The 27,560-nt window shown below is 42.6% G+C and overlaps 1 protein-coding gene across 1 annotated transcript in view; it reads left to right on the top strand.

Moving 5' to 3' along the window:
* The window catches only part of TNRC6B (trinucleotide repeat containing adaptor 6B), a 181,493-nt gene extending 154,238 nt beyond the window's left edge, over positions 1-27,255 (top strand). Inside the window, exons 15-25 of the mRNA XM_044915319.1 lie at positions 7,091-7,222; positions 7,487-7,582; positions 7,755-7,932; positions 14,629-14,766; positions 16,979-17,155; positions 18,593-18,739; positions 19,003-19,098; positions 21,683-21,904; positions 22,337-22,407; positions 25,165-25,304; positions 26,269-27,255. Of these exons, the coding sequence (XP_044771254.1) occupies positions 7,091-7,222; positions 7,487-7,582; positions 7,755-7,932; positions 14,629-14,766; positions 16,979-17,155; positions 18,593-18,739; positions 19,003-19,098; positions 21,683-21,904; positions 22,337-22,407; positions 25,165-25,304; positions 26,269-26,653 (1,782 nt within the window). The 3' untranslated portion in view covers positions 26,654-27,255. The remainder of the gene's footprint in view (positions 1-7,090; positions 7,223-7,486; positions 7,583-7,754; positions 7,933-14,628; positions 14,767-16,978; positions 17,156-18,592; positions 18,740-19,002; positions 19,099-21,682; positions 21,905-22,336; positions 22,408-25,164; positions 25,305-26,268) is intronic.
* The last annotated feature ends 305 nt before the right edge of the window (positions 27,256-27,560 follow it).

Here is a 27,560-nt window from a genome sequence, read left to right as displayed (position 1 = left end):
TTTATTTAGCAAAACGTGGTTAACGTTTATTTGATGCATAATGGGGGAGAATATTAAACAATGGAAACCTCAGTTTTTTCCCTCATATTTCCAAATTTTAAAAAAGCAGTTGGGTAGCTCTTTTTTTTTTTTTTTTTGAGATTTATTTATTTGACAGAGAGACACAGGGGGAGTGGGAGAGGGAGAAGCAGGCTTCCTGCAGAGCAGGGAGCCCGATGCGGGGGCTCAATCCCAGGGCCCTAGGATCATGACCTGAGCCAAAGGCAGATGCTTAATGACTGAGCCACCCAGGCGCTACCCCCCCTTTTTTTTTAAGACAATATAATAACCACACTGAAAGTTTGGATAACGGAAAAAAAAAATTCTTCCAGGAACCCCTAACCCAGATGCAGTGACAGGGATTATTTTTACAAAATCCCCTGTTCAGACCGTTCATGTACAGGCATGCTTTTCACATAATGACATTCGTGGTCACTATATCCTGCTGTTTCTGTTAACTTTGGGTCATACCTAGTATTTGCCCTGTTACAACGTAGTCTTCCTGTTGATCACTCTTAATGAAGAAGGCATAATGTTCCATCAGGTAGATTTACTTTGATTTCCTGAAACATTCTCTTTCCCATTACTGGATATTAAATTGTTTCTAATTTTTCACTGTTATAAATAATGCAGTAGAGAAACCCTTATCCATAGATCTCTTTTTAAAAACATCTTGTTTGTTTGTTTGTTTGTTTGAGAGAGAGAGAGAGAGAGAGAGAGAGAAAGCAGGCATAGGAGCAGGGGGGAGGGACAGAAGGAGAGGGAGAGTAGGCTTCCCACTGAGCAGAGAGCCTGATGCAGAACTGGATCCCAGGACCCCAAGATCATGACCTGAGCTGAAGGCAAATGCTTAACTGACTGAGCCACCCAGGCGCCCCACCCATAGATCTTGTATGCCATCTTACACATCGATCTGTGCCCACATTATTTCCAAATTTAGTTGCCCCGAATGAAATTTATGGGTCAAAAGACATGAACACCTAATTTTTTTGATAAGTAATATCACATTGAAGCTCATCTTTAAGATTTGCTACAGATGTTACAGGTCTTGGGTTTCTACCTTGCCTTTTTCCTCCTGTTACTCAAATATTCAGAAAGTAACATATTCTACCAGGCTTTTGTGTTGTTTTAAATTGCTGTCATTTTGCACCTGCAGTGCTTCGTTAAATGCCATATTGACTCCAGCTAGATCTTCCTTTTCTCCAGCCCAGCTGGAGATTGAAGGGCTTTTAAGCCAGAGTAATTAACTCCCTGCTAGGGGAATGTGCAAACCTGCACTTTAATTACTCTGCAACCCAGGCATGAATAGCCATTTGCCAGGAGCCTAGTGGTGCTTCTCTCTGGTCCTTTTGTATTCATTGGAGAAGGACAGTGCATGTGTAGTCTGGGGAAGCGAAACGTTGGGCAAAGCTAGACAGGAAGTCCTCAAGGGTAACCTTTCTAGTCTTTATGACTGTCAATTTATGGCACATAGAAGATGCTGGCATCCAAATTAAATTTAAAGAATAAAACAAGCATTTCTTTATAGTATTTCCATATCTATCTTTACACAGTATAGTTTGATTTTGCCTTTTTTGGCACTTTATGTAACAAAAACATGCAGTATGTAGCCTTCTCTGACTTTTTTCACTTGACAGTGTTTCTAAGATTTCCCCATGTTGATTTGGGCAGTTATGGTTCATATAGTATTCTGTTACATGAATATACCATCGGTTATTTATCTCTTCCACTACCAGTAGACATTTGGGTAGTTTCCAGATTTCTGCTATTATGAGCAGTGCTGCTATGAATATTCCTATATTTGTCTCCTAGGATGAATTTGTTTCCTAGGGTACTGCTGGATCATATGCATGTTTTACTTTGAATGGTGGTTTCTTCAGCTAATTTCAAGGGATAGGAATATTGGAGGTGGGCGGGAAGCATGGCTCTTGGCAAAGGATGGCATACGTTCTCAAGACTGAAGAGAAGAAATCAAGAGACTAGCTGATTTGTTCAGTAGAGCTTTTAAAACTGAACGGAGAAGTGGGAAGAAAAGAAGGCTCAGACAATGGCTATTTATTTCGGAGGCCAGCAGATTGGAAAACAAAATAAGCAGAGTAGATTTCCCATGAACCACAGAGTCCTTTCCCTTTGGAAAGGAAATTAGAAACAATGCTGATGGCCTAGAAGCAGGACTGTCCCATAGAAATATAGCACAGACCACGTAATGGAACATAAAAGTTTTTGGTAGCCACATTTAAAAAGAGAGAAAGAAACAGGTTAATAATATATATTCTTTAATCCAGTAGATCTAAATTATCATTCAACCTGTAATCAATACTTAAAGATTATTATTGAAATTTTTACTTTTTTTTTTTTTTTAATACCAAGTCCCTCGTCGCAGCCATAAAACTGGTGCAGAGGCACCATGCACAGGAGTGGTGTGCTCACTCTGAGCTCACATCTGCTAGGCCTCCAACTGTTAACGTAGAAAATCAAACAAGTGTTCTCATTGGTTGGCAACCCTCAGCATCTCTTAGAGAGTAGAGAGGAAACATCTGGGAGGACTGTTACTTTAACCCAAAATATTTCCCAAAATGACAGCATTGGTAGGTTAAGTGAAAGTGGCTGAGATCTTGAAAGAAAATGAGTTGGTGGGCGCCTGGGTGGCTCAGTCGTTAAGCGTCTGCCTTCAGCTCAGGTCATGATCCCAGGGTCCTGGGATCGAGTCCCGCATCGGGCTCGGCGGGAAGCCTGCTTCTCCCTCCCCCACTCCCCCTGCTTGTGTTCCCTCTCTCGCTGTGTCTCTCTCTGTCAAATAAATAAATAAAATCTTAAAAAAAAAAAAAAATGTGTTGGTGAGCCCTGTACAGGAAACTTGAACTTAGATGTTTCTAGACTAGAAAGTATCAAAGGAAAGGTAGGCAGGTATTCTTGAGACTGTGGCAGAGATGGTGACTCAGAAGCATTAATTTAACTGACTGTTATGCTAAAGAAAGATACAGTGGGAAGACCCAGTGGGTCTTCTGATGAAAGCTTTCTGATGACTCAGATTTTAAGGGGGTATTTTCAAAAGATGGAAAGTAAGGGTAGCAAGCAAGGATGAATATGTGTAAGTTGTGTTGTGGAATTGCAACATAAAATAAACAGACTTGCAAAAGAACAGGCAGATTGAAAGAGCCTTCAGAGTTTGGTTTGGTGCAGTTCCAGTGACTGGGAAAAGAATCTCTGCTTTGGACTACTTGTGTTTGCATTAAATGATTAAATAGAAATTAAGTTAAATTAAGTGAAAATAAAATTTTTACTGCTTTTGTCTTCTCCATTAAGAACAAAGATGTTCGGGCGCCTGGGTGGCTCAGTCAGTTGGGCATCTGCCTTCGGCTCAGGTCATGATCCCAGGGTCCTGGGATCAAGTCCCGTATCGGGCTCCCTGCTCAGCGGGGAGTCTGCTTCTCCCTCTGCCTGCCACTCCCCCTGCTTCTGCTCTCTCTGTGTCAAGTGAATAAATAAAATCTTTAAAAAAAAAAAAAAAAAGAACGAAGATGTTCAAAAGGGTTGAGACAAATTAAATCCTACAACAGAGAAAGAATTTGTGAAAAGAATTGCCGAGCCCTTCTGTGATCTTTGAGGAAGTCTGGGGATCTTCAAGGGGAGTTTAATAATGACAACTCCTCTTTCTTACACAAATCCTGAATTTTTAAGATGAAGGCATGTGGGGTCAAAATATCCCCTTTACTACTGAGAAAGCTGATCTTGGAGAATGTGAGCTTCCTAATACTGAATTATAAACTTAGCCAGCAGTAACTGGAATGGGGCAACCCTCCCTATAGGTTTGCTGCCAAAAAGAAAGGGCAGGAGGCCTGGAGTGTTATGAGCAAGGTGGGCACCAACAAGGAAGTGAGGAGAATGGGGAAGTTTTTAAAATAATTTTTGAAACAATAAGGGAAGTGGCTTAGACTGATGAACTTGGTGCCAATTCTAGGCAAGATTCTAGACTAGATATCAAAAATACGGCTTTTTGAGCACCTCTGATAAGAAATCATGAATCATAAATTTGCTAACAAGTCTTAACTGATTTTCTTTATTAATTAGTTAAAAAATCTTGGATTATAAGAATGATACAGTTGTCGAAATCTCTATTTTGACAAGCCATTTGACAAGCTGTCTCTTTGTTTTAGACAAGATGTATAAATATAAGTTAAATGCTAGAACAGTTGTGTGGATTAGTAAACGATGGACTATTCCCAGCCCAATCACTTTCGGTTGGAAAGAAGTTTTTACTGACATGCTACTAGATTATCCTCAAGCTCTGTCAAGTTCAAGATTCCCATCAATGACCAGATAGGGAAACCCAAACTGGGACTAAGTAGAATAATAGGTTGAAAAAGAATTTGGTGGAATGACTGTTAATAAGTTAACATACAATATTCATGGGGTACCTGGCTGGCTTATTAGGTGAAGCATGCAACTCTTGATCTCAGGGTAATGAGTTCCAGCCCCAAAAGGGGTGTAGAGATTACTTGAAAAAAAATTTTAGGCACTTGAGTGGCTCAGTCGATTAAGCATCTGCCTTCAGCTCAGGTCATGATCCCAGGGTCCCGGGATTGAGCCCCGCATCGGGCTCCCTGCTCAGCGGGAAGCCTGCTTCTCCCTCTCCTTCTGCTGCTCCCCCTGCTTATGCTCTCTCACTCTCTCTCTCTCTGTCAAATAAATAAATAAAATCTTAAAAAAAAAACAACAACAGTTTAAATCTGGGGCGCCTGGATGGCTCAGTCATTTAAGTGCCCAGCTCTTGATTTCGTCTCAGGTCATGATCTCAGGGTTGTGAGATCAAGCCCCAAGTCAGGCTCTGTGCTGGGCTTGGAGGCTGCTTAAGATTCTCTCTCTCCGGGACACCTGGGTGGCTCAGTTGGTTAAGAGTCTGTCTTCAGCTCAGGTCACGATCCCAGGGTCCTGGGATAGAGTCCCATATCGGGCTCCCTGCTCAGCGGAGAGCCTGCTTCTCCTTCTCCCTCTGCCTGCAGCTCTGCCTGCTGGTGCTCTCTCTCTATCTCTCTGTCAAATAAATAAATAAAATCTTAAAAAATAAATAAATAAATAAAAATATAATATAATATTCATTTATTTAATAGATATTTATCAAGCATCTACTATGTGCTGTGCACATAAAGATCCTAAGGTCAAATCGTAAGTTAATACAATTCAACCCAGCTGCTTAAATATTACATAGGAGAACAAAACCTATTTTAAAATATTGTAGATTTTAATTGACAGTAAGCTTAGTGTGTGAGTTGGGAGTTAGGATGCGTTCATCAGAGAAACGGAGATCTCAGGCATTGTTAGTAAAAGTCTGGCTTTTAACAGAATGGTTAGTGATGGCCAGGTCTACTTGGTACTCGACCACTCTAGAAAATGGCTTTCTGTCCTGGGCTCTGCATTGAGAAATTGGATGAGATATGCATGAAAGAACTGATCATGTTTAGGCTGAAGATGAGACACAAAGAACTGTAATTGTCTCTAGACATTTGAAGAGCTGTCCCTGTGGAATAACATGAGCGTTTATGAAGTGCATTTCTAAGCCTTTGATGTGGATTAACTCATAACATCCTCAATCACTAAAGTTAGGAAAATGAGGCTCAGAAGGGCTAAGTAAGTAGCTTGCCCGAGTCACACACCTTAGAAGTGGCAGCCCACGCAGTCTGCCTCCAGCACTACACACTTGACCAGTGTGTGACCTGCCACCCATGGAAGATTACGTTTGTTCTCCGCGGTACCAGCTGGTTCAGTGGGTTCGGAGAATGAAAGTGCAGGGAAACTCACTTCAGCTCAGTGAAAACATCTTAGACCAGCAGTCCGAAGGTGGGAGGGAGTCTTTTCTCTGTCCCTGAAGGTTCTGCAGCCTAGCCTAGCTCACTCCTGAAAACCGTGGAGAAGGAACGGGTTGAGTCATTTGACCTTTTAGCCTCCTTTGCTCTGCCTCTCTTGGACTCCCGAGTGTTTGGTATGAGAAGTCATGAATTGAAACTCCAGTGTCTCTTATTTACAGGCATGTGGGGCCAAAATATCCCCTTTACTACTGAGAAAGTTGATCTTTCTTTTTTGTACAACAGAAATACTTTGTTTTAGGCTTTATTATTTTTATGAAGTTTGATATATTTTGTTTCCATTTCCAGTAACAATTTCTCAGGCAAGAGTCATATTGTCATTAAAACTTTTTGTCTTGGGGCGCCTGGGTGGCTCAGTTGGTTAAGCGACTGCCTTCAGCTCAGGTCATGATCCTGGAGTCCCGGGATCGAGTCCCACATCGGGCTCCCTGCTCGGCAGGGAGTCTGCTTCTCCCTCTGACCCTCCTCCCTCTCATGCTCTCTGTCTCTCATTCTCTCTGTCTCAAATAAATAAATAAAATCTTTAAAAAATAAAATAAAAAAATAAAATGTATTTAAAAAAAAAAAAAACCTTTTTGTCTTGCAGAAGTCTTCCTGATTTTAAATTCATAATTTTTATTGCAGAAAAATTAGAAAGCCTAGGAAGAGAATTTAAAAGCTCCTTTTCTAAAAAAGATTTTGTCTTGGGCGACTAGGCTCAGTTGTTTAAGCATCTGCCTTCTGCTCAGGTCATGATCCCGGGATCAAGCCCCGCATTGGGCTCCCTGCTCAGTGGGGAATCTGTTTCTCCCTCTCCCTCTGCCTGCCACCCCCCGCCCCGCTTGTGCTCTTTTTGTCAAATAAATAAAATCTTTAAAAAATTTTTTTAAATAAACTAAAAAGATTTTATCTTTAGGTAATCTCTACTCCCAACATGGGGCTCGAACTTACAACCCCCAAGATCAGGATTTGCACGCTCCACTGATTGAGCCAGGCAGGTGCCCCTAAAAGCTCTTATAATCTCACCGCTCAGAGATAACCATTGTTAACATTTTAGTGTATTTCTCCTGATCATTTAATATTTTTCACAAATATTTTTCAAGGAAAACCATTGATGCTTGCTTTAGACCTATTAAGAACTTTTTACAGAAAAAAAAAATGTTTCGTTTTGGTAAGTTCTGAAAAATGCATCTTTTTTTTCTTGCTAGGTTTCTGCCTCAATGCTCAAGCAGTTTCCCAACAGTGGCCTGAATCCAGGTCTTTTCAATGTGGGGCCCCAGTTATCTCCTCAACAAATTGCCATGCTGAGCCAGCTTCCACAAATTCCCCAGTTTCAGTTGGTGAGTAGCAGATTTTCCTCCTATAGCTAAAAAAAAAAAAAAAGGTTATTTGCTTTTTTTTCCCTTTAACTTCGATTTGCTTCGTTTTATGCATGCTTAAGGGTTAATGTCTCAGCTCCACTCGAGGTAAATGTGACCAGTGGACCAGGACCTGGGTAGTACTTCCCTCCTAGGTGCTTGATTCCGCCGCCGCGCTCGGGCGCACGACCCACGAGGGTCTCAGTAAGTCCAGTTAGGAGCCGGTGCCCCCCCCCTGTGTTGTAGGCGTGTCAGCTTCTCCTGCAGCAGCAGCAGCAGCAGCAGTTGCTGCAGAACCAGAGGAAGCTCTCACAGGCCGTGCGCCAGCAGCAAGAGCAGCAGGTACGTGGGATTGGGGGGGTCCCCCTAGTGCTCTGTGTGAGGACTGCAGGGCTGCGCCTCCGAGAGCAAAACACCAGCCACATGCAGTCTCTTCGGGGAGGCTCAGGGCGTTGGCTTACCATGTGTCCGTCTTCCCTCTGGGTCCCCCTGGCTCTGGACTCCTGGCCTCCAGCTGGCTCGGATGGTGAGCGCCCTGCAGCAGCAGCAGCAGCAAAGGCAGCCTGGCATGAAGCACTCGCCCTCCCATCCCGTTGGGCCCAAGCCACATCTGGACAACATGGTACCCAGCGCTCTGAATGTGGGGCTCCCAGACCTTCAAACCAAAGGGCCAATACCTGGATATGGTTCTGGTAAGTGGTCAGTAGTGAAGATCACCTTTAAAAAAAATGCGCCGGTCGTGTGCTGAGCCTCTGGTAGAGATGGGTCCTACGTGACCCCCTGTTTGCACAGCAACCACACGAGAGGGAGAAGTATTCTCATCCCTGTCTTACAGCTGATATCCTAGCGTCTTGGCAGTTTTCCAAAGCCGACCACACAATTAGGAAATCACAGAGCTATGCCTCTGACTTCTCTGGGTCCAGGGGAGACTTTTACTATTTAGCAATGGCAACCTGCTCTTCTGCCACCGGGAATTTTTAAAAACCAGTTAAAACAGGGCGCCTGGGTGGCTCAGTCGGTTAAGCGTCTGCCTTCAGCTCAGGTGATCCCACAGTCCTGGGATCAAGCCCCGCATCGGGCTCCCTGCTTAGTGGGGAGCCTGCTTCTCCTTCTCCCTCTGCCACTCCCCCTGCTTGTGCTCTCTGGCTCTCTCTCTCTGTCAAATAAATAAATAAAATCTTAAAAAAAAAAAAAAAAAAGCCAGTTAAAACGTTTGTACATGCTGTGAGTGCCACACGCGTCTGAGGTTATAATCTGTTAAAATAATGTACAAGCTGAGGTGTTTAGCTCTACTGATAGAATTTCCTTCTTGTGGAAAAATGGAGAACTAAAATGAAGCTGATGAGGCAAACTGATAAAATTCTTCTGATATTAATATTTCATTTGATTTAAATAGAATTAGCACAAGTAAGGTTATACCTTTGACATTCATGAAGAATTTGTTGGCAGGCAAATGGTAGCTCTTTCAGAACGGGGGAACATGTTGTAAGCAGAATCCAATCAGTGAGGCAACAGTGACTTAAAAATAAAATGTAAAAATTAAAAAGGTACCACACACCACAGTGGGTTTCTTTGCAGAGTTACAAAATTCAGGTTTTATTTTGGTAAAGAAGATACTGTTCTGTGCAAACTCAAAAATAAGAGTTGGGGAGACCTGAAACCCATGCTCCTATGAAACAAAGTGACCCTGGACACATAGCCCTGTTCTCTGCTCTAGTTCTGTGGGGTGCCCACTTCCTGCTGGGGTGTCCACATGCAGAGAGGAACAGAGACTTCAAGGATGCCTTGATCCTGATCCTGAATAGTTTTCCTGAGAACTGACTTAAATTCAAAATAACCTTTCTTCCACTTGACATAAAAGAAGAGCAAACTCTCCACCAGCTCCTGTCTTACTAGGGCATACCCATCTTGGGTGTAGAAATCCCGGGTGCTGAGCAAGGGGGAAGCCTCCCATAATGACTAATGAAGGTGTCATTAACTCTGTATTTCCAGGCTTCACCTCCTTAATCATGTTTTCTGTTAAGGATGAAACTTGTCATAAGAACCTGGGTATTTTGGTATGTGTCCAGTTATTGTGAATTTAGATGCCGTCTATGAGAATAAAGCAGGGCAGCTTTGCTTCTTCCATCCCCTTTTGTTAGAGAGTTCATGGTTCTCAAAGTAGAGTCTAGTCATACAAAGCAAAGTGAACATCTGGAAGCCCCGGGCGGCTTTTCCACATGTTTAAATGCACAGTTCTTTTTAGCTCTTTTCTGTACTCATCCCCTAGGGGCATGTCTTAGGTGGAAAGAAAAGTATCTTCAAACAACTTGAGCAACATAGGTTAGTGACACAGACACTGTTAAATACACATTTTTTTCCACAATTTATCAGATAAAACTTGTGAATAGACCTTTTATGTGCTTTTCTTTAGGCTGGGTGTGCATTAGTCAATTGGTTGTTAAAAACCTAACATCATGATGTAATTGTTCCAGAGACAGTTCTTACAACGTCTATAATATTTTCTGCCTTTTCTTAAAAAGTAAAATTACAGGGGTGTGGTGGGGGGGGAAGTGAAATTATATGCTAGCTGTGAATCTGTTTGTTTTTAGCAGCATACCTTCTCATTTATCAAATATATAGAAAAATTTGATCGTAGTGTCTTATTAGATTAGTGGTGTTATTTGTGATTATTGTACTGGAGGTATAACTTTCCATGATGGCTGAAGGATCAGAGTTCTGTATACATACATACATTTACTGAGGAAATGGCATGGTTTTTTTTTTTTATCATACTCTTGTTTCAAAGTAACTTACACATTTAACTATGCACTACAGTCCAAATTAAGTAAGGAGAAAAACATATTGACTCGCTAATTTATTTCCATTTGGTAACTTATGAATAAATTTTATTAGGTCTTTATCATATTAATTGTGATCTGACCACTTACAGATCGATCTACCTTATAAGATGCACTTTGCAATTTATTTCACAGTTAAAAATGTCCTTAATTCCTTAATATTATGACATTTATTTGAGTTGAAAAATACATTTTGGGTTTGAAAGTAAATCCGATTTGGCTGCCTGTTTTGAATAAACTACAGCTATAAGATTTTGCTGGAAATATATTTAACGCATACAGAGAGGTTAAATTTATATAGCAAAGATGTAAAAAATGAATAGTATTTCAATTTTCCTACTGCTGAGTATTAAACTAAAAAAGACACCTGTAGGTGAAAGAGGAGCACGAATAATTAAAAGTCTCTTAGTAAGTCCCAGTAAAGCCTCTTTGGGTGTATTTTCTCAAAATTAAAAAGTTGAATGAGTTTAATGACTGCTTAACTGATCCTTGACTGATTGTTTTTATAAAATAGACAGTTTCTCATTCTCTGCTTTTAGCAGAATTGAAAATATACCTAACTGAATTGTCTGGGGATGATGACCTATGTAAACATGTTTTAGCATCTATGTTATTGAGCTGAGGGGAAGGGAATATAGCCTAAATGGGAATTCACAGAAATAGGAGATGTTATAACAAGACTCCTTCTTTTCCTGTCTAATTACTTATATAAGATTTCTTGGTGCTTTTTTTCTATTATAATTTAAAAAATAGGAATAGTGTGAACTCCGTCTCATATCTCTCATTCATAGGTATCTGAACCATTCGAGAAGTAAAGTCCCTCGTCGTATTAGAAAATGTCCCAGGGCGCCTGGGTGGCTCGGTTGGGCATCTGACTCTTGATCTCGACTCAGGTCTTGATCTCAGGGTCGTGAGTTCAAGCCCCATGCTGAGTGTGGAGCCTACTTAAAAAAGCCTACTTAAAAAAAGAAAAAGAAAATGTATTTCCAATAAAATTTCACTTTTCATGTTTAAAATTTATCAAAATTTGGTGGCACCTGGCTGGCTCAGTTGGTAGAGCATGTGACTCTTGATCTCAGGGTTGTAAGTTTGAGCCGCATGTTGGGTAGAGATTACTTTAAAAAAAGAATATTTGTGTTAAATGGGCAACTGTGGGTGATCTGTTTCTTTTATAATATATTTTTATCATTATAAAAGCACTGATTTGTTTTTTAATCTATAGTAAAAGGAAAAGCAGGAAAGAAAGAACTAATATAGACAAAGAGCGTGAAAGCGGAAATCCCAGTTTCCTCAAGGAGGTGACACTGAGCCAAGCAGTAATGATGAATAAATAGACGGTGAAACAGCATGCGTGGCAAAGAAAGTAATTCTGGCCAGGATAGATAAGGGAGGCCAAGGGTTGGATTTGTAGGAATGATAAGATCGGTAAAAGGGATGTACTGGGGAAATGAGTTCCTAGGAGAGCAAGGGGCATGTCTTATTTCTGTTTGTCCCTCAGCTCCTCACAGAGCCTGGCACTAATGAGGCTTTCCGTGAGTGTGCACTGAACTGAACGGAAGGATTGTTTGATTGGAGCTCAAGTTCTGTTTGGTGAGCTGGAGAATTACAGGGAGGCCGCTTGGTGGACCGAGGAAGTGTGGTTTTGGTGAAGTAGCAAGGACAAAAAGGTCCGTACTTTGCTGGGCTTTGAGGTGTGGCAGCTCACAAATAGTGTAGAGGTTGTGAGTCGTGCCGGTTACTGCGGGGCATCGAAGAAAGACACAGAACCATGTACAGCCTTGCACTGATTCTTCCTCTCCTGGTTTTGGGTTCGGAGGTTAAACCTTTCAAGGCAGTTTTATCTCCTGTTCTCCTCACATCCCTCTGGGTGTTTCCTTACCAAACTTTGTTACTTAGTTATGATGCTGCCATGCTTTGGTGGTGTTGATTTCCCAAGTTTCTAACGAGAAAGATGCCCACTTAAGGTTCAGATGGAACTGCCCAAACTGTCCCCTCATCCTAAGATATGTAGAACTCTTACTAATTTTCTACGCTTCACATGTCACAAAAGGACTCTAAGCAGCTGAAATTAAATAATTGTAATTCACTGTGGGTTCTAAAGACATTTCAGAGCAATTGTAAAGAATCTTTAAAGTAATGTGGGGGCGCCTGGGTGGCTCAGTTGGTTAAGCGTCTGCCTTCAGCTCAGGTCATGATCCCAGAGTCCGGGGATCGAGTCCTGCATTGGGCTCCCTGCTAAGCGGGGAGCCTGCTGCTCCCTCTCCCTCTGCCATTCCCCCTGCTTGTGCTATCTCTCTCTCTGTCAAATAAATGAATGGAATCTTTAAAAAAAAGAAATGTGTAAGGAATCATTCTTTATCTTCTTACTAATCCTCACATTCTTTCTAATCTTCACCAGAATCCTAGGTTATTCTCAAAAGCTCTTCCTCCATGATTGGAACCAAGCTTTCGAATAGCCTGGAATCCAGGCACCTTGGGTTGGTTTTCTCTGTCAAAGGCAGAGGTGCTACTTGCCCAAGGAGTAACCCACTTAGGCCATTAAAGCTTCTGTCAGAGGGGGCGCCTGGGTGGCTCAGTCAGTTAAGCGTCTGCCTTCAGCTCATGTCATGATCCCAGGGTCCTGGGATCGAGCCCCGCATCGGGCTCCCTGCTCAGCGGGGAGCCTGCTTCTCCCTCTCCCTCTGCCTGCTGCTCTGCCTACTTGTGATCTCTCTCTCTGTCAAATAAATAAATAAAATTAAAAAATAATAATAAATAAAGTTTCTTTCAGAGAAAGGCCTTATTCCTTTCAACCCTGCTATCCTCCAGTCTCATTTCAACTACATAAGAGAAAAGAAAATACCTTAAACTCTTCTTCTTTAAAAAATCATTTAATATGAAATATTTCCAGCTTATTCCAGGAATTTCTGCTCCCCACCCCCACCCTCCAGGTAATCACATGGACTAGTAAAGTTGCTTACAGTGTGAAGGAGCAGTTTTCTTTATATTAATAGCAACATTTTAAATATAGGTCAAGGTGTTAGGAATGGATTTATTATGCATTTATAAAACTGTCTCTGACAACTCAGAAGCACAGGGAGAGAACGTGGCCTGGGCCCTCATGGGATTTGGATTAAGTGGAACCTCAGAGTCATTGAGGCACCACCAGATGGTCAGAGAGGCAAGTGGGTACAGCGAGGAGCTTGGCCTAGCTGGAGTGGCACATCTTCTCAAGTAACAGTAGACGGGCTTTTGACTCCTGCAGCTGCCTGAGCTTTTACATTGTGGGACCCCTGCTCACCTCCCTGGGATGGCTGTTCTACACTCACTGCAGTCCATCCTCATTTTTACTCTGGCTATTCATTGTTCTTCCTCTCCTCTGTTTCATTTGTTTATTTTCGTGCTTCATTTTACTTTTTATGTTAAGTACATTCTGACCCACAGTGGATGGTGGGACCTGTGAGACCCCCGTCAGCAAGCCTCTCATACTGATTCTCACCTGTCCAGCCCTGTGCAATGGGAAGACATTACCCACCTACACTCGTGCTAAAAGCCTGACACCTGAGGCCTACCTGGGGCTCATGGCAAAGTAAACTCTGAAGCTCTCTGTCATTGCCTATTCAGGCTTCGTCATCGCATAAAGATTTCTTTCAAATCTCTTACATTCTGCCTTGACCTCCATGTACCCCATTTTTGTACTGCCAGTTCTTTTTCTAAAATACAGACTTTTTTTTTAAGTTTATTTATTTTTAGTAATCTCTGCACCCAGTGTGGGGCTCAAACTCATGACCTTGAGATTAAGAGTTGCTTGCTCTTCCAACTGAACCAGCCAGGCGCTCCCTAAAATACAGACTTAGATTTCGTTCTCTCACTTGTTAAAAAACTTCTTTATCTCCTGTCTTAGAGAAAAAAGGCCCAAAGTCTTTGGCCTGATACATAAAGAACCCTACAGGACATAACTCCTCATTTCTCCCCCATCTCCTGTCACTCTGCCTCACTTCATCCATGGTTAACCAAGCACTGGAGTCACACTGAACTCCTCATTCCCTAAATGTACCAGATGGTCATCAATCAGAGCTTTGTACTTGGTATCCTTGACTTACTTGCATACCTGCCATCGGCCCTAAATCAAATGTCCCTTCTTCTGCAAAGCCTTTCTGGCCCCAGACACCCTCACCACACCTTGTGGCTGTTGTTCTACCATTATCAGTTTGATGTGTGGAGATTGGCTCTCTGAGTTGGCGAATTCCTGGCCCCAGCATTCTGGCTAGCACAGGCGTTAGCTAAATGAATAAGTGAAGGCACAGGTGCGCTGTGCACTGTGATGCTCTCAATTATGGCAGTCCTGCACATTTTCACACCTGCACAAAGAGTCATTGCTTTCTTTAGCAAGCAAGAGCCAGGATGAGCATTTTGAATCAAAATCTCTGTTTCTGAGTAAAGAAATTTCTTGTGAATTAGTCTTTAAATGACAAATGAAGCTATCATTTGGTTGGTTCTACCTCAGATCTCTTGGATGCTGATATTTGAAATATATAGGAAGATGTAAAATGTGCTTCTCTGTTTTAGGCTTCAGCTCTGGTGGCATGGACTATGGCATGGTTGGTGGGAAGGAGGCTGGAACAGAGTCTCGCTTTAAACAGTGGACCTCCATGATGGAGGGACTGCCCTCTGTAGCCACACAGGAAGCCAATATGCACAAAAATGGTAAGAGCAAGCAAAGCCTTACGAGTTGGAGCTGTATGGCCCTCACGGACCTTGATGATGTATCCTGTAAAATTATTTTAAAGCACAAATCTTTAGCTTTTTCTTAATCTCTTCGTTTTTCCTCCAAATCCAGTGATCGCCTAAGAGAGGAAGATTGGGGTTATGTATATTTCAAATTATAAGAAACTTAAAATGCTAGTTGTAATTAAGGGGAGCAAAATTGCCCACCTGTAATGGGATTGAGAGCAGTAGCAGTGAACTTGAGTACCCATTAGGATGAAACCCTAATATATTGGCTGAGAGAACAAAACGCATTTTTTTTTGAGGTTTAAGAGATCCCAACAAATATATACCATGTTGATTATTCAAACACTTTAGTCTCCAAAAGATAGATGACTAATAGTACATGAGATTTGAACTTTCCACAAAGCTTTCTTGTTTTGTTTTGTTTTTTTAGCTTTCTTGTTCTTAATGCATTATAGTGTCTGCAGGACAACAGCTGAGGGGCATCACAGGCTTTGGTTGTGAATGGTGGGCTCTTCATTTCCATTGTTCTCTGTAAATGCCTCTCTATGTCCCTGTAAAACAGATAAAAGGTCTTAGAACCTTCCTTCAACCTTTGTTTCAATGTTTATATCATTGGACAGTAATTCACCTGGACTCAACTGTAGCCTGAGATCCAAGTATATACACCTGGGTGTTGGGCTCCTCCTGCCGCAGTTTCCTGGCAGACCTCAGCCCCATGGGTCTGAAAACTTTCAGGGTTCCTTTATAAACCACTCTTGAATGTGTCTATCCGAGAGACAGTAAAATGGCCACATGGAGCTCTTCCCTGCTCTCCCTAAGATTTCATGCCACAAAATCAAGAATGATTTATTGAAACTATAAAATCTATCTCTAGACTGAATAATTCAAGCCCAGCATTTGTAGCTTTGGGCACTTACCCTGCTTCTTTAGGCTGGTAATTCATCAGGTCTCCTTGTCCCTAAAGACATGATAGGTGCACGATAATAAATACAGAGTGTCATGCGAGAGGATATCTGGAAGTTTAAATATCCACTTGCCTTTTCAGAGCTTATAGATACTGTGTTCCCCATTTCCTTAGCAATCCCCACAGTAATTGAGCGCTTCATTTCCTGCGACTTCCCTGTAATGTGCCCTTGAGTCAGATTTCTGTCAGTGGTTCCAGAAATGCAAATGACTTCTTAGCTGAGCGTGGAGGTGGATTTGATAATACTCCTGCTGGGCCAACCCAAGCAGATTACTTTAATCAATATTTACACAAATATTTTAATACATCATCCTGGAAATAATTTTATCTGTTTAGGAACAGCATCCTAAGGGTAGATCAGGTGACGCAATGCAGCATGTAAAATTCATTTGAGAAATAAATAGGGTGGTATCTCCCAGAGGCCCCCAATTTTTATTGAAAGTGAAGATCATTTTTAGTTAGGTTAAGAGAACTTTTAAGCTTTTAATGTTCTTCCTGCCTTGTAGCATCGCAAATGCATAAAAGGGGCACAGACGGAACTGCCGAAATGCTGTCGGGAAGACAGTTACAAAGGATTGGTTGTTTTTCCTGTGTGGGGCCACGGGTCGCAGGACTGCACAGTTCCCTGTCGATCTTGTGCGGGCAGAGACCGTAGGCGGGAATTCCATCTCATGGCTTTGGAATTCAGAGCAATGGCAGATGCGTTTCTCTCCAGTGGGCTCCCTCTGTTTACACTGCTTCTTCCAGCTAACCTGGGTCTGATCAGCACTGAAGAACTGGGGGTGGGGGGGGGGGCACGTCAGTACAAGAGTGTCATGAGAACACTGCCTGTGCACTGCAGATTGTGTAGTGTTTTTCCTATTTCTCATTCTTGAGTCATTGGTATGGAAACTGGGGATAATAGTATGATTCGTTGTTGATGAAAGTTTCATTAATTTCTTAAGACCATGGAATTCTAAGATTGAAAGGAAGATTCAAGGATGAGAACAGTGCTGTGTGCCTCGGTGAGAACCCAAGAGGCTCAGGACGGTGAAGTGGATCGTTCCTACTCATCCTGTTTGTGAATTAAATACTGGCTGTCCAGGGCGACCTCTCGTTCCAGCACGTTTTTTTTACTGCATAAACGTCAGAATACTGTTTTCTGCCGAGTAAGAGCTTTGACGAGTTCTGTTCATAGGAATCCTTTCTGGGTGTGAACTAATTTCCACTCTCTCTCCTCAGGCGCTATCGTGGCCCCTGGTAAGACTCGAGGAGGGTCACCGTACAACCAGTTTGATATCATCCCGAGTGACACACTGGGTGGCCATACGGGTCCTGCTGGTGATAGCTGGTTACCTGCCAAATCTCCACCAACAAATAAAATCGGAAGTAAATCCAGCAATGCCAGTTGGCCTCCAGGTATTGTCCAGGCAATTTTTTTTTTCTTTCTGGTGTATCATTTGTTTTTAATTCTTAATTTTGGGTTCTGAACAGATTGCTTTTGCCAGTTACTAATGCATTTTGTTTTCTCATTTAGTAACTGTTGTCTGATAAAAGCAAGTCATGTGCTATGCTCTGGGAAAGATAGGAAATTCGCATTAGTAATGGGGTCTCTGCTCCATTGAGTTCAGTCAGGAAGATAAGGTGTGGACACAGATCACCTGCAAGGCAGGTAACTGTGATAAATACTGCAGAGGCATAGACGAGCTGCAGGAAGTCAGAGGAATGGAATTTGGAGATCAAGGAAGGTGATGTGGGAGCCGGACTTAGCACTTGTCCGTGCACAGGATGCCTTGTAACATGGGATCTTCTGAAATGTCCATTTAATTGGCCTGTTTATTCATGAAGCAAGTATTTATTGTCAGGTTCCAGGTATGCAGTGGTGGTGTAATGAGACTGTTCACTTTTTTCTCTTTTTATTTTGATGTAAGTAATCTATTTTCATTGTAGAAAAATTTTAGGTTTAGTTAAGCAAAAATTAAAAATCGGTATATGTCTTTCTAAAACCTCTTCCTATACAGGTATATTTGCAATATGAATATGTTTAATTTCCTTCCATTAAAGCAGGTTCATATAATGCATATTGTTTGTGTATAATATTGTATTGCTCTCCATCATGATTAGGAAAACAAAAGCTTGTTAATCCTATCACATGGCTTTAAATACAGTTTAAATTAACCAATAAAAAAAGTTGTAAACACACGTATTCTAGGCTTTCTCATTGATAAGCCAGCTTATTCTTGCTCTTTGTCCCTGGGTGTTCCACATAATAGTGGTCACTTGTATCGTGTTTCCTTTCATGCATCTGAGCCAATTTCCAGTGAAATAAATGGGAGAAGTCACTCATCTCCAACCCTGGTTTTCTCCCAGTTCTTGTTGTGAATGCCTGGACAGTTCTCATGGGCACCAGGTTACCTACCCCTGCCCTCGCTGCCCTCAGGCCCGATCTTCCCTGGGAGCAGGAAGAGCCACGACCAGGACCAGACACCAGACAGCTCTGGCTCAGAGCCACAGAGAAACCAAGTCAACATGCTTGGTAACACAGAGGTGCTGGCGTAGTGCCTGCTCGGGCTGAGTTGTGGTGTTCAATTTTACGATAAAAGTCTGAGATGAAATAGATTCAGTGTTCCTCTTTTCACAGATCTATGCCTTGTATCAAAAACTAACTTGAGGGGCGCCTGGCTGGCTCAGTCAGAAGAACGTTGCAACTCTTGATTTCGGGGTTGTGAGTTTGAGCCCCACATTGGGTGTAGAGATTACTTAAAAATAAAACTTAAAAAAAAACAAAAACCTGACTTGATTTTTATCATTCTTTGAACAACCTCCTACCTCTAATATTTGTTCTCCTTGTTTCAGAATTCCAACCAGGAGTGCCATGGAAAGGTATCCAAAACATTGACCCTGAGTCTGACCCCTATGTCACCCCAGGAAGTGTGCTGGGGGGTACAGCCACATCTCCCATTGTAGATACTGACCACCAACTTCTGCGGGATAACACCACAGGTAAATGAGTGAGGCATCCTTTGTGTTTATTCAATACCCAGCATTTTTGTATCTGTCAATTTGTGGCTTCATTTTTACCTGCTAATAATCTAATAATTTAACCAGAAAACATACAAATATGTAGCTTTTCAGGGGTTTTTTGGATACTTTTTTAGTATATTTTAATCTTCCATCAAAGGCTAAATACAGTACTTAAGGTTTCACTGGTGATACTGATGTCTGTCTGCAGTATTTTCATCTTGTTCTTCCTCTGTCTCCCAAAGGGTCTAATTCTTCCCTCAACACCTCGCTGCCTTCACCTGGTGCCTGGCCCTACAGTGCCTCTGACAACTCCTTTAGCAACGTTCATAGCACTTCAGGTACCGTCTGACCTATTTGTTTCCCTTTGGCTGGCACTTTTCCATCAGGTTCCCTTTTACAAAGGAAATGGGCGTTTATTTCTTAGGGAGGACTTGAACAGAAGTTGAATGGCTAGGTCAGCCTAGATGGGGGCACACCTCTTCCGCTGGCCATGTTCTCAAGGAGCTTCCGGTGGCACAGACAGGATGAGACATACAGCTTTAGGACAGGGCAGATGGTGACATAATTGCAGGGAGCCTTGTGGGTATTGAGAGGGCAGAGGTTAAATCTTTGTGCCACAAGTGCTTTTCTTGAACCAGTCTGCCGAAGGAATCATGGGCCATGGGAAGAACCAGGGAAGTCCAGGTTGTTACTCCTAAGGTAGCCAGTTATGGCTTCCTTTTCTACAAACAGATCCTTCCACTTATAGACAAAGGCTGCAGGCAGATGGCCAAGGGGGAAAAAAGAGGCCCTTAATTAATTCTACCAATAACATTTGTTATTCCTTATGCATATGTGTGGTGTTTTTTTTTTTTTTTTAGACGATAGGGAATAAAAGCTTAATGGATATAATAGAGGCTTTGAAGTCACTCACTCTACACGCTGCCTCATAGATTGGTAGAGAGATTATTTGTAATTGGCACCTTGGTCTTGCAAAAGTTAGACCTCAAGCCATTAAAGTCATTAAGGCTTCTGTTCTGTGTCCAAGCAAAAGCAAATGGAACAAATCCTCAGCTACTCTTTAAGACACTGTAGGTTAACTGCCTTACAAATTGTCTTCTTTTTCTTTTCACGTCTGTGTCATATAGACAGGGTCACAGTAACCTGTCATTTATTGAATGCTCCTGGAGACCAGGCAGCATGCTAAGCCTTCAGCATGAATTCTTACCTTACCTTCACCAAAGTCTGGGAGCAGGTCCTGGCCTTCTCTCCATTTTGAAGATGAAGAAACTCAGACTCAGAGAGCTGATATAATTTGCCTCAGGTCTGAGCGAGTGTGTAAAGGCACCAACTCCATAATCCATGTTTCTAACCACCACCCTACATTATACTTTTGTGGGACTTCGTCCTTTACATGTAAAAACTTATTTTTCAACCCAGCTCTTTCATTCCAGTAACTGCCCACGTCTTCAGTTGAACTGTTTTATCTTTTTGTCTATAGTTGGACATTCACCTGATAGATTACCCAAGAATCACCTCAGAGGTATCTAAACTGAATGTATACTTTTCTGCACCCCCCCCCCCCATTGTGTTTCCTAAGTCTTTCCATTCAATAAATGTTTTAGCTATCTCCCAGGGGGTGCATTCTACAGCCACATCTCCCATCCATTTCTTCTGCTCCATTCTACTTACTGTCACCCAGGATGAGAGCCAAGTTTAAACACTACATGCTCAATCTAGTAGCATCCTCATCGGCCCCCAGCCTACCTTTCTGGCCTTCTCTACCTCTGCCCCTGTGAAATATTGTTCAGCCAGAACTGGGGGAAAACATATTTGGTACAGATAGAGTTCAAATGGGACATTAGTCTATATTTTCCTCTGTCTCTGAGCCCATCCATTTATGTAAATCCTTCCAGACCTGTCTTTGCAAAGCCTTTAGTGATGGCCGAGCAGTGTCTTCTCTGTGTATTGAACATATGTGATGATGCCTGGGGTTACCAATTCTCTTATTCATCTGTTCTGTCTTCCCATGTGAACTTGAAGTTCTTGAGAATGTTTGTATTACCCACAGCATTGATTTAGTGCCTTAAAGCGTAGTAAGCTCTTAGCAAATATTTGTTGATTGTTCTTTAAAAATCTGTTTGAATGTTGGGGTGCCTGGCTGGCTCAGTCAGTAGAACATGAGACTTGATCTCAGGGTTGTAAGTTCCAGCCCTATGTTGGGTGTAGAGATTACTTTAAAAACTCTTTTAAAAAAATGTTTGTGGGGCGCCTGGATGGCTCAGTCGTTAAGCATCTGCCTTCGGCTCAGGTCATGATCCCAGGGTCCTGGGATTGAGCCCCGCATCGGGCTCCCTGCTCCACGGGAGGCCTGCTTCTCCCTCTCCTACTCCCCCTGCTTGTGTTCCCTCTCTCGCTGTCTCTCTCTCTCTGTCAAATAAAAAAAAAAAAAAAAAATCTTTAAAAAAAAATAATAAAATAAAAAAAATAAATAAAAATAAAAAAATGTTTGTCTGAATGTTGATAGCTAATAATCTGGATCAAGAAAAGTATAAATTTCTAGTGTACTTTCCATTCAGTCAGTGAGTATTTATAGAATAGTTTTACTAGGGTTCACATTCTACTATGTCTGTAAGACTAATGATTTTAGGAATACTTCCCTTGAATTAATCTTCCCTTTCATGTTCTGTTTGGCTAAGAAAGTAGTAGAGAATTAGTTATCATATTAAATCTTTAGTTTATGTGTTGTCAATTCAGAGTAATAGTCATTGAAATTTTTATATTTAATAAGTTCAAAGGGCAATGTTACTTTGTATTGCTACTCTCAAAATGTGTACTTAACTATTTTTAGAATATTATTTATGTGTATACACAAAATTTATGTATATTGACAAAAATGACCTATCTAACCTTATCCCTTCTTTAATATTCTCTTCTTTATAGCAAAGTTCCCTGATTACAAATCAACATGGTCCCCAGATCCCATAGGACACAACCCCACTCATCTCTCCAACAAGATGTGGAAAAACCATATTTCCTCGAGGAACACTACAGCGCTGCCCCGCCCACCTCCCGGTCTGACCAACCCCAAACCATCTCCCTGGAGCAGCACAGCACCCCGATCAGTCAGGGGGTGGGGGACCCAGGACTCACGGCTTGCCTCGGGTGAGGAGGATCCGCCAAAGGAGCATCGTTGTTCAAGCTCATGTTAATACCAAAAAAGACATGAAATCTTCACAAGAGAGGCAGTGTGGTAGAGGAAAGAGTGGAAAGCTCTTGAGTGGAAAGCTGTAGTCAGTCTAGGGCAGAGAAAATCCAAGAACTCGCAAGGGACTGATGGAGTAAAAATGACCAGCAGAGGGAGAACATTAGGAGGAAAATGTCTTACCAGTGAGATGAGAGTGCACAGGGTTCAAGGTCTAGGAGAAGAGAGCTGGCCATTAAGTGACAGGATGAAGGGGGTCAGAGGGAGGTAGAAAAGAGAAGACAGTTGATAACAGGAGAGAAGAAACATGTGGGCTATGTGAAGATGTTTCTCACTCGTGGCTTTCTGAATTTTTTTATTGCTCTTCCTGATTGTTTTTCTGGTTGCTTCAGCCTCTACCTGGAGTGATGGTGGTTCAGTTCGTCCCAGTTACTGGCTGGTTCTTCACAATCTCACTCCACAGGTAATCATGCTTCCTTGTGATTTTCGAGACAGGACTTCATTGTGTTAAGAGAGGGAAACTCAGGTGTGGAATGTTGGCAGATAAGATTAATTTCCTGCTCGCTACAGAAAGGCCCAATGTGCAGGGGTGGGTCTCTCCACCCAAAGGCTCGAAGTCTACTCCTGAATGGGGAGTGTTGGCCCAACAAGGCTTAAGGCTCAGTATCAACCATTTGTAATGCTTCATAAATAATTAACCATCTATCTCGCCAGTAGGAGGAATCTCTCAGTTTCCTAGCTTAAATGCCACATGGGTGCTTTCAATTTTCCATCTGTTATTCTCTTCTTTGTAGATGGCATTACTAATTTGCTGTCTTCAGAACATGCCCTCTGGGTTGTTTTTACAGTGATGGGTTTCATTTGCCGCAAGCCACTCTGTCTGTCACCTTGTTTGCTTGATAACTGACATACTTGCAGCAGTACTATGTCGAACACTCAAATGAGATTAAATGAACCCACTGAAACTGAGCCCATGACCTTTATTTGGACTAGACAGCACAACCTTTACAACACCTTGTTAAAAGGAGTCAATTATGCTTCCCTCCGTTTGACACATAAAATGAATTGTCTAGCATTTAATTCATAAATGGATTCATGCACACTTTAGTAAGCCAGCATTTTCTAGAGTGTTCTCATGGGATATTAATAGGTCTCTGGCCTAATATGTTTGGAAAATATACTTGATTAAACAAAGAAACAAGGTTTCTTCACTATGAGACTTCTTAGACCCTTTAATATACTAACATGTATTATGATCCTCTGTGAGGAAATACAGCTTCTCCTAAATTTGCTTGCCCAGTGAATCTGTTTGTGGGGAGTGTACCCGGGCTTGCATTTCAGGGTACATGTGGAGAAAGGCGATTTCATAAATAGAGTTAACATGAGAAAGAGTCTGGGTTGGCTCTTAATCTCCATATCAACTCAGCTAAAAGCCCCAGGTGGTTTTTTTAGCTAATAATTGACTGAAGTATGACGATTTCATATGGCTATACTCAAAACTATATATGCCTCATTAGAATATTTTTTTAAAGATTTTATTTATTTGAGAGCGAGCACAAATGTGGGGGGGGGGGTGCAGAGGGAGAGGGAGAAGCAGATGCCCCACTGAGAGCCTAACACAGGGCTCGATCCCAGGACCCCGAGATCATGACCTGAGCTGAAGGCAGACGCTTAACCGACTGAGCCATCCAGGCGCCCCAGAATATGACAACATTCTAAAAGTTGTCCCTCAGTGTGGTGGATATATGGTTAGGATGAGAGAGACAGTAATGGATACGCTGTTTTGAAAGGAACCTGGGGAACCTAACCAGCTGTTCACTTCTGTTTTATCCTACAAAAAATAGTACAGGGGTGCCTGGGTGGCTCAGTCATTTAGCATCTGCCTTCGGCTCAGGTCATGATCCTGGGGTCCTGGGATCGAGCCCCACATCGGGCTCCCTGCTCCGCGGGAAGCCTGCTTCTCCCTCTGCCACTCCCCCTGCTTGTGTTCCCTCTCTTGCTGTCTCTCTCTGTCAAATAAATAAAATCTTAAAAAAAAAGAAAATAGTGAGTACATTTGTATATATGTGTAAAATGAATCAAGGGGTTGGCTGTGTTTGTATTAAAAAGAATTGTTTAATTTTAAAGCTCAAAACTACCTAATAGACTAATCTCGATCATAGCTTAGAAGAAGGTTTTAGGGCAAATCTTTGGAACTTGGATAAATTTGCTTTCATTGCCTAAAATTTGTTTAGAGGGCATCTGTGCTGGAAGGTCACTTGTGGTGTACTTTAGGCCGCACTCATATAGTTGCTTGTCATTTTCTGTAAAGAAATCTGGTGAATCTGCTGGTTTCCATGGTGAAACCACACAGTGTTTGCAAGGCTGCCACCAGTAACAGTTTCTGAAGGCTGTTCCGATAGTAATCTGTTTCCCTTCCAAAGAAATGAACCCAGTGTTGGACTCAGCAGCCTATCTCAACCTAGTTAAGATCGCGATACAAATAAATTGATCAGAGTGAATAAGTAGATTTGTCCACCCAAGTCCTGGGTGAGAGAAACTATCTCGAATCACTGGACACGAGCGTCTGGATAACATGAGGCCGAGGGCAGCAGAGTTCACAGAGAAGTAGGCAGAGAGTCTCACCCTGGGGTGGCCAGCGTGGGAGTCAGAGGACACCAGCTGGGTCCGCGAGCTAGGTCAGCCAGCAAGATCGTGAACCATCAGGTGTGGCTAGCAGTGCTGTCTTGTGTGTATCTTCCTCTTCTGCTCCCTGTGAGCTCATTAACTGGGGGAGTAGAGAATACTGCATTAGTAATGATGCCAAGAACTTGGCATGTTCTCTTAAGTTCTTATTCACGTGCCGTCTTATTTCTGCTTTCTGAAGTCTCTGACAAATCAACACACATTCACTTGTTTACCTCTTAAGGAAAAGAGACTGCAGGTTGAATTGTATGATTTGTTTTGAGCTGTGTTTTTACAGACTTTTTTATTTCCAATATGGGCACATTAGATCCCCAGCCCAGTGCTTTGAATATCTTAAAATTCATCTTTAAGACCTCTGTTCAGTGCACTCTTTCCTGCTTTGAGTTCCTCCTTCCTTTCTCCAAGACGAGTTTAGTGCTGATACCGTTATTTACAAATCAGAAGTCCTTTTCCTTCTCCGACGTAGAAAGGCCACTTTCGTTTCCTTCACACCCCACCTCCAGGTTTTAATCTCATGAATGTCATTACCCCTCAGATTGATGGGTCAACGTTGAGAACCATCTGCATGCAGCATGGCCCACTGCTGACATTCCATCTGAACCTAACCCAGGGCACCGCCCTGATCCGATACAGCACCAAACAGGAGGCGGCCAAGGCCCAAACCGCACTGCACATGTGAGTACCCATCCTATGCTCACTGAGACAAACACGCATGAAGATGCACACGTGAGTAGTCTGCCACCTGCTTGATTAGACAGATGCACAAGAACATGCACAAAAACAGCATCGTGGCAGTAAGCAATTGCTTGGTTCTGAGGGGACTGATCTTTTCTACCTACCTAAGGGTGGATTGTCCTGTGTATCGCATAGGCCACTCATCAGAATTCCAAAACCAAAGAATTTATGAAGTCGTGAAGCAGTGAGTAAATTTTAAATACCATGAAACAAAGCCAGTACTTAGAAGAATGTGAAACGTCGTAAGCACTGTCACTTTTTGTAATAGAATCTAGCAACTTACCTTGGCTTCTTTGTTGGTGAAGATGAAATACGGTGGTCTGGGTGCGTAGCACTGATTTTGTCTAAAGTAGGTGGGACTGGATCACACTTTGACCATCCCCCCTCCCAGCTGCTGTCAGACTGGGAGCCAGCAGATGCCACGGCAGAAGCTACAAACAGCGAGCGAGCAGTGGTGAGGCTCAGGCAGTGAGCCCGGTCCTGACACAGAGCAGCGGCACCTCCAGATGTCTAAAGCTGGGTCACCTTGATGCTTGTGGTGTGACCTTTCACCTCCCATGGGGGAAAAGAGAGGTGACATTTTTCTCCACATATGAATTCCATATACCAAAAGATTACTGATACATGGTACCCTCTAGGAGTCTTTGGATGTCTTGAGATTTAGCGATACCTTATTGCTTTAAAGCAGTGCCTCTTGATCACTTGGTCTGGTTAAAATGCAGGTTTTGATCCTGTAGGCCTGGGGTGGGGCCCATGATTCTGCATTCAAAAAAGCTTCCAGGGGATGTGGAAGCTGCTGGTCAAAGGAGCACACTTTGACTCTCGAGGACTCAGAACCCTCAGTCCCTGTGGATGCTGTAGGATTCCCTCAAATCCATAGCTCTTTCCCTCCCCTTTTTCCTAGGTGTGTGTTGGGAAACACTACCATCCTGGCTGAGTTTGCCACCGACGATGAAGTTAGCCGCTTTCTGGCACAGGCTCAGCCGCCTACACCTGCAGCAACCCCAAGTGCACCCGCCGCAGGTTGGCAGTCGCTGGAGACCGGCCAGACCCAGTCGGACCCCGTCGGACCTGCTCTGAATCTTTTCGGTGGGTCCACAGGGCTCGGGCAGTGGAGCAGCTCGGGCGGCGGCAGCGGGGCCGATCTTGCTGGCGCTTCATTGTGGGGGCCCCCAAACTATTCTTCTAGCTTGTGGGGAGTCCCAGCTGTGGAAGACCCCCATAGGATGGGCAGCCCTGCTCCCTTACTACCTGGTGACCTTCTGGGAGGAGGGTCGGATTCAATCTGAACTTAGAACTTTCAACTCTGACCTCGTGACCTTTTTTGGAACAGCAGCAGCACTAACTTGACCTTTTCGTTTTTTTTTTCAACTTGCAATAAATACATTTTTAAAAGGAAAAAAGAAAACGGAGAGAGGAAAAAAAAAGGTGGGTCATTGACAGACTGTCTGAGCACATAGTTGCCTCCCTTATAACTTCAGTTTTTTCGTTTGGAATATGAATCCAAAAAGAGAACATATCACTCTTGAAATACTTGAATCATGAACGCCAACCTAGAAAGACAATGTGAAGCAAGTACACATACCATTTAAATTTAAACACAAAAAAATTAAAAAAATTAGTTTCTAGTTTTTCACTTTTTTCATGTTATATGGAAGTTGTTGCTAAGAAACATATATACTGAAAAAAAAAAATAGCTTTTTAACTTTGTTTGCACTGGGTGTGTTTCCGTCCTTAGGTCTACCACGTTTGGGAGGGAGGGGAATTCAAAAGAATTGTTGGGGTGGCGGGGGGAAGACTTGACGGAGCCTCACTTTAAAAACAAAAACACAAAACCTAAAAAAAAAAAAAAAAAGAAAAAATTTGTGATTGGCTGGTTGATAAATACCAGTGTGTTCTGGCACATGTAACTGCCCAGGCATGCTCGTTCTGGTATGTGTGTGCACGTGTGTTCATGTGCATTCGCGTGCATCCTTCTCTCTGTCTCTGTGTGTGTGCGCGCCCGTGTCCTCCCCCTCCTCCCCCACTCGATCTCAGAAAGCTGCATTGCTGACAGTCTGCAGGCTGGCTGGCCGGCCATCTGCTTTTTATTTTATTTTATTTTATTATTTCTTTTTTTTAAACTATCAGAACACACAGGCACGGGGAGTCACTGCTTACTAAAGCAACTCCGTTGGGCTGCATTAAGATGAACAG

Source organism: Neomonachus schauinslandi, chromosome 5 (genome assembly GCF_002201575.2).
Source record: "Neomonachus schauinslandi chromosome 5, ASM220157v2, whole genome shotgun sequence".
Taxonomy (NCBI): Eukaryota; Metazoa; Chordata; class Mammalia; order Carnivora; family Phocidae; genus Neomonachus; species Neomonachus schauinslandi.
This window is presented reverse-complemented; position numbering and strand designations above follow the sequence as displayed.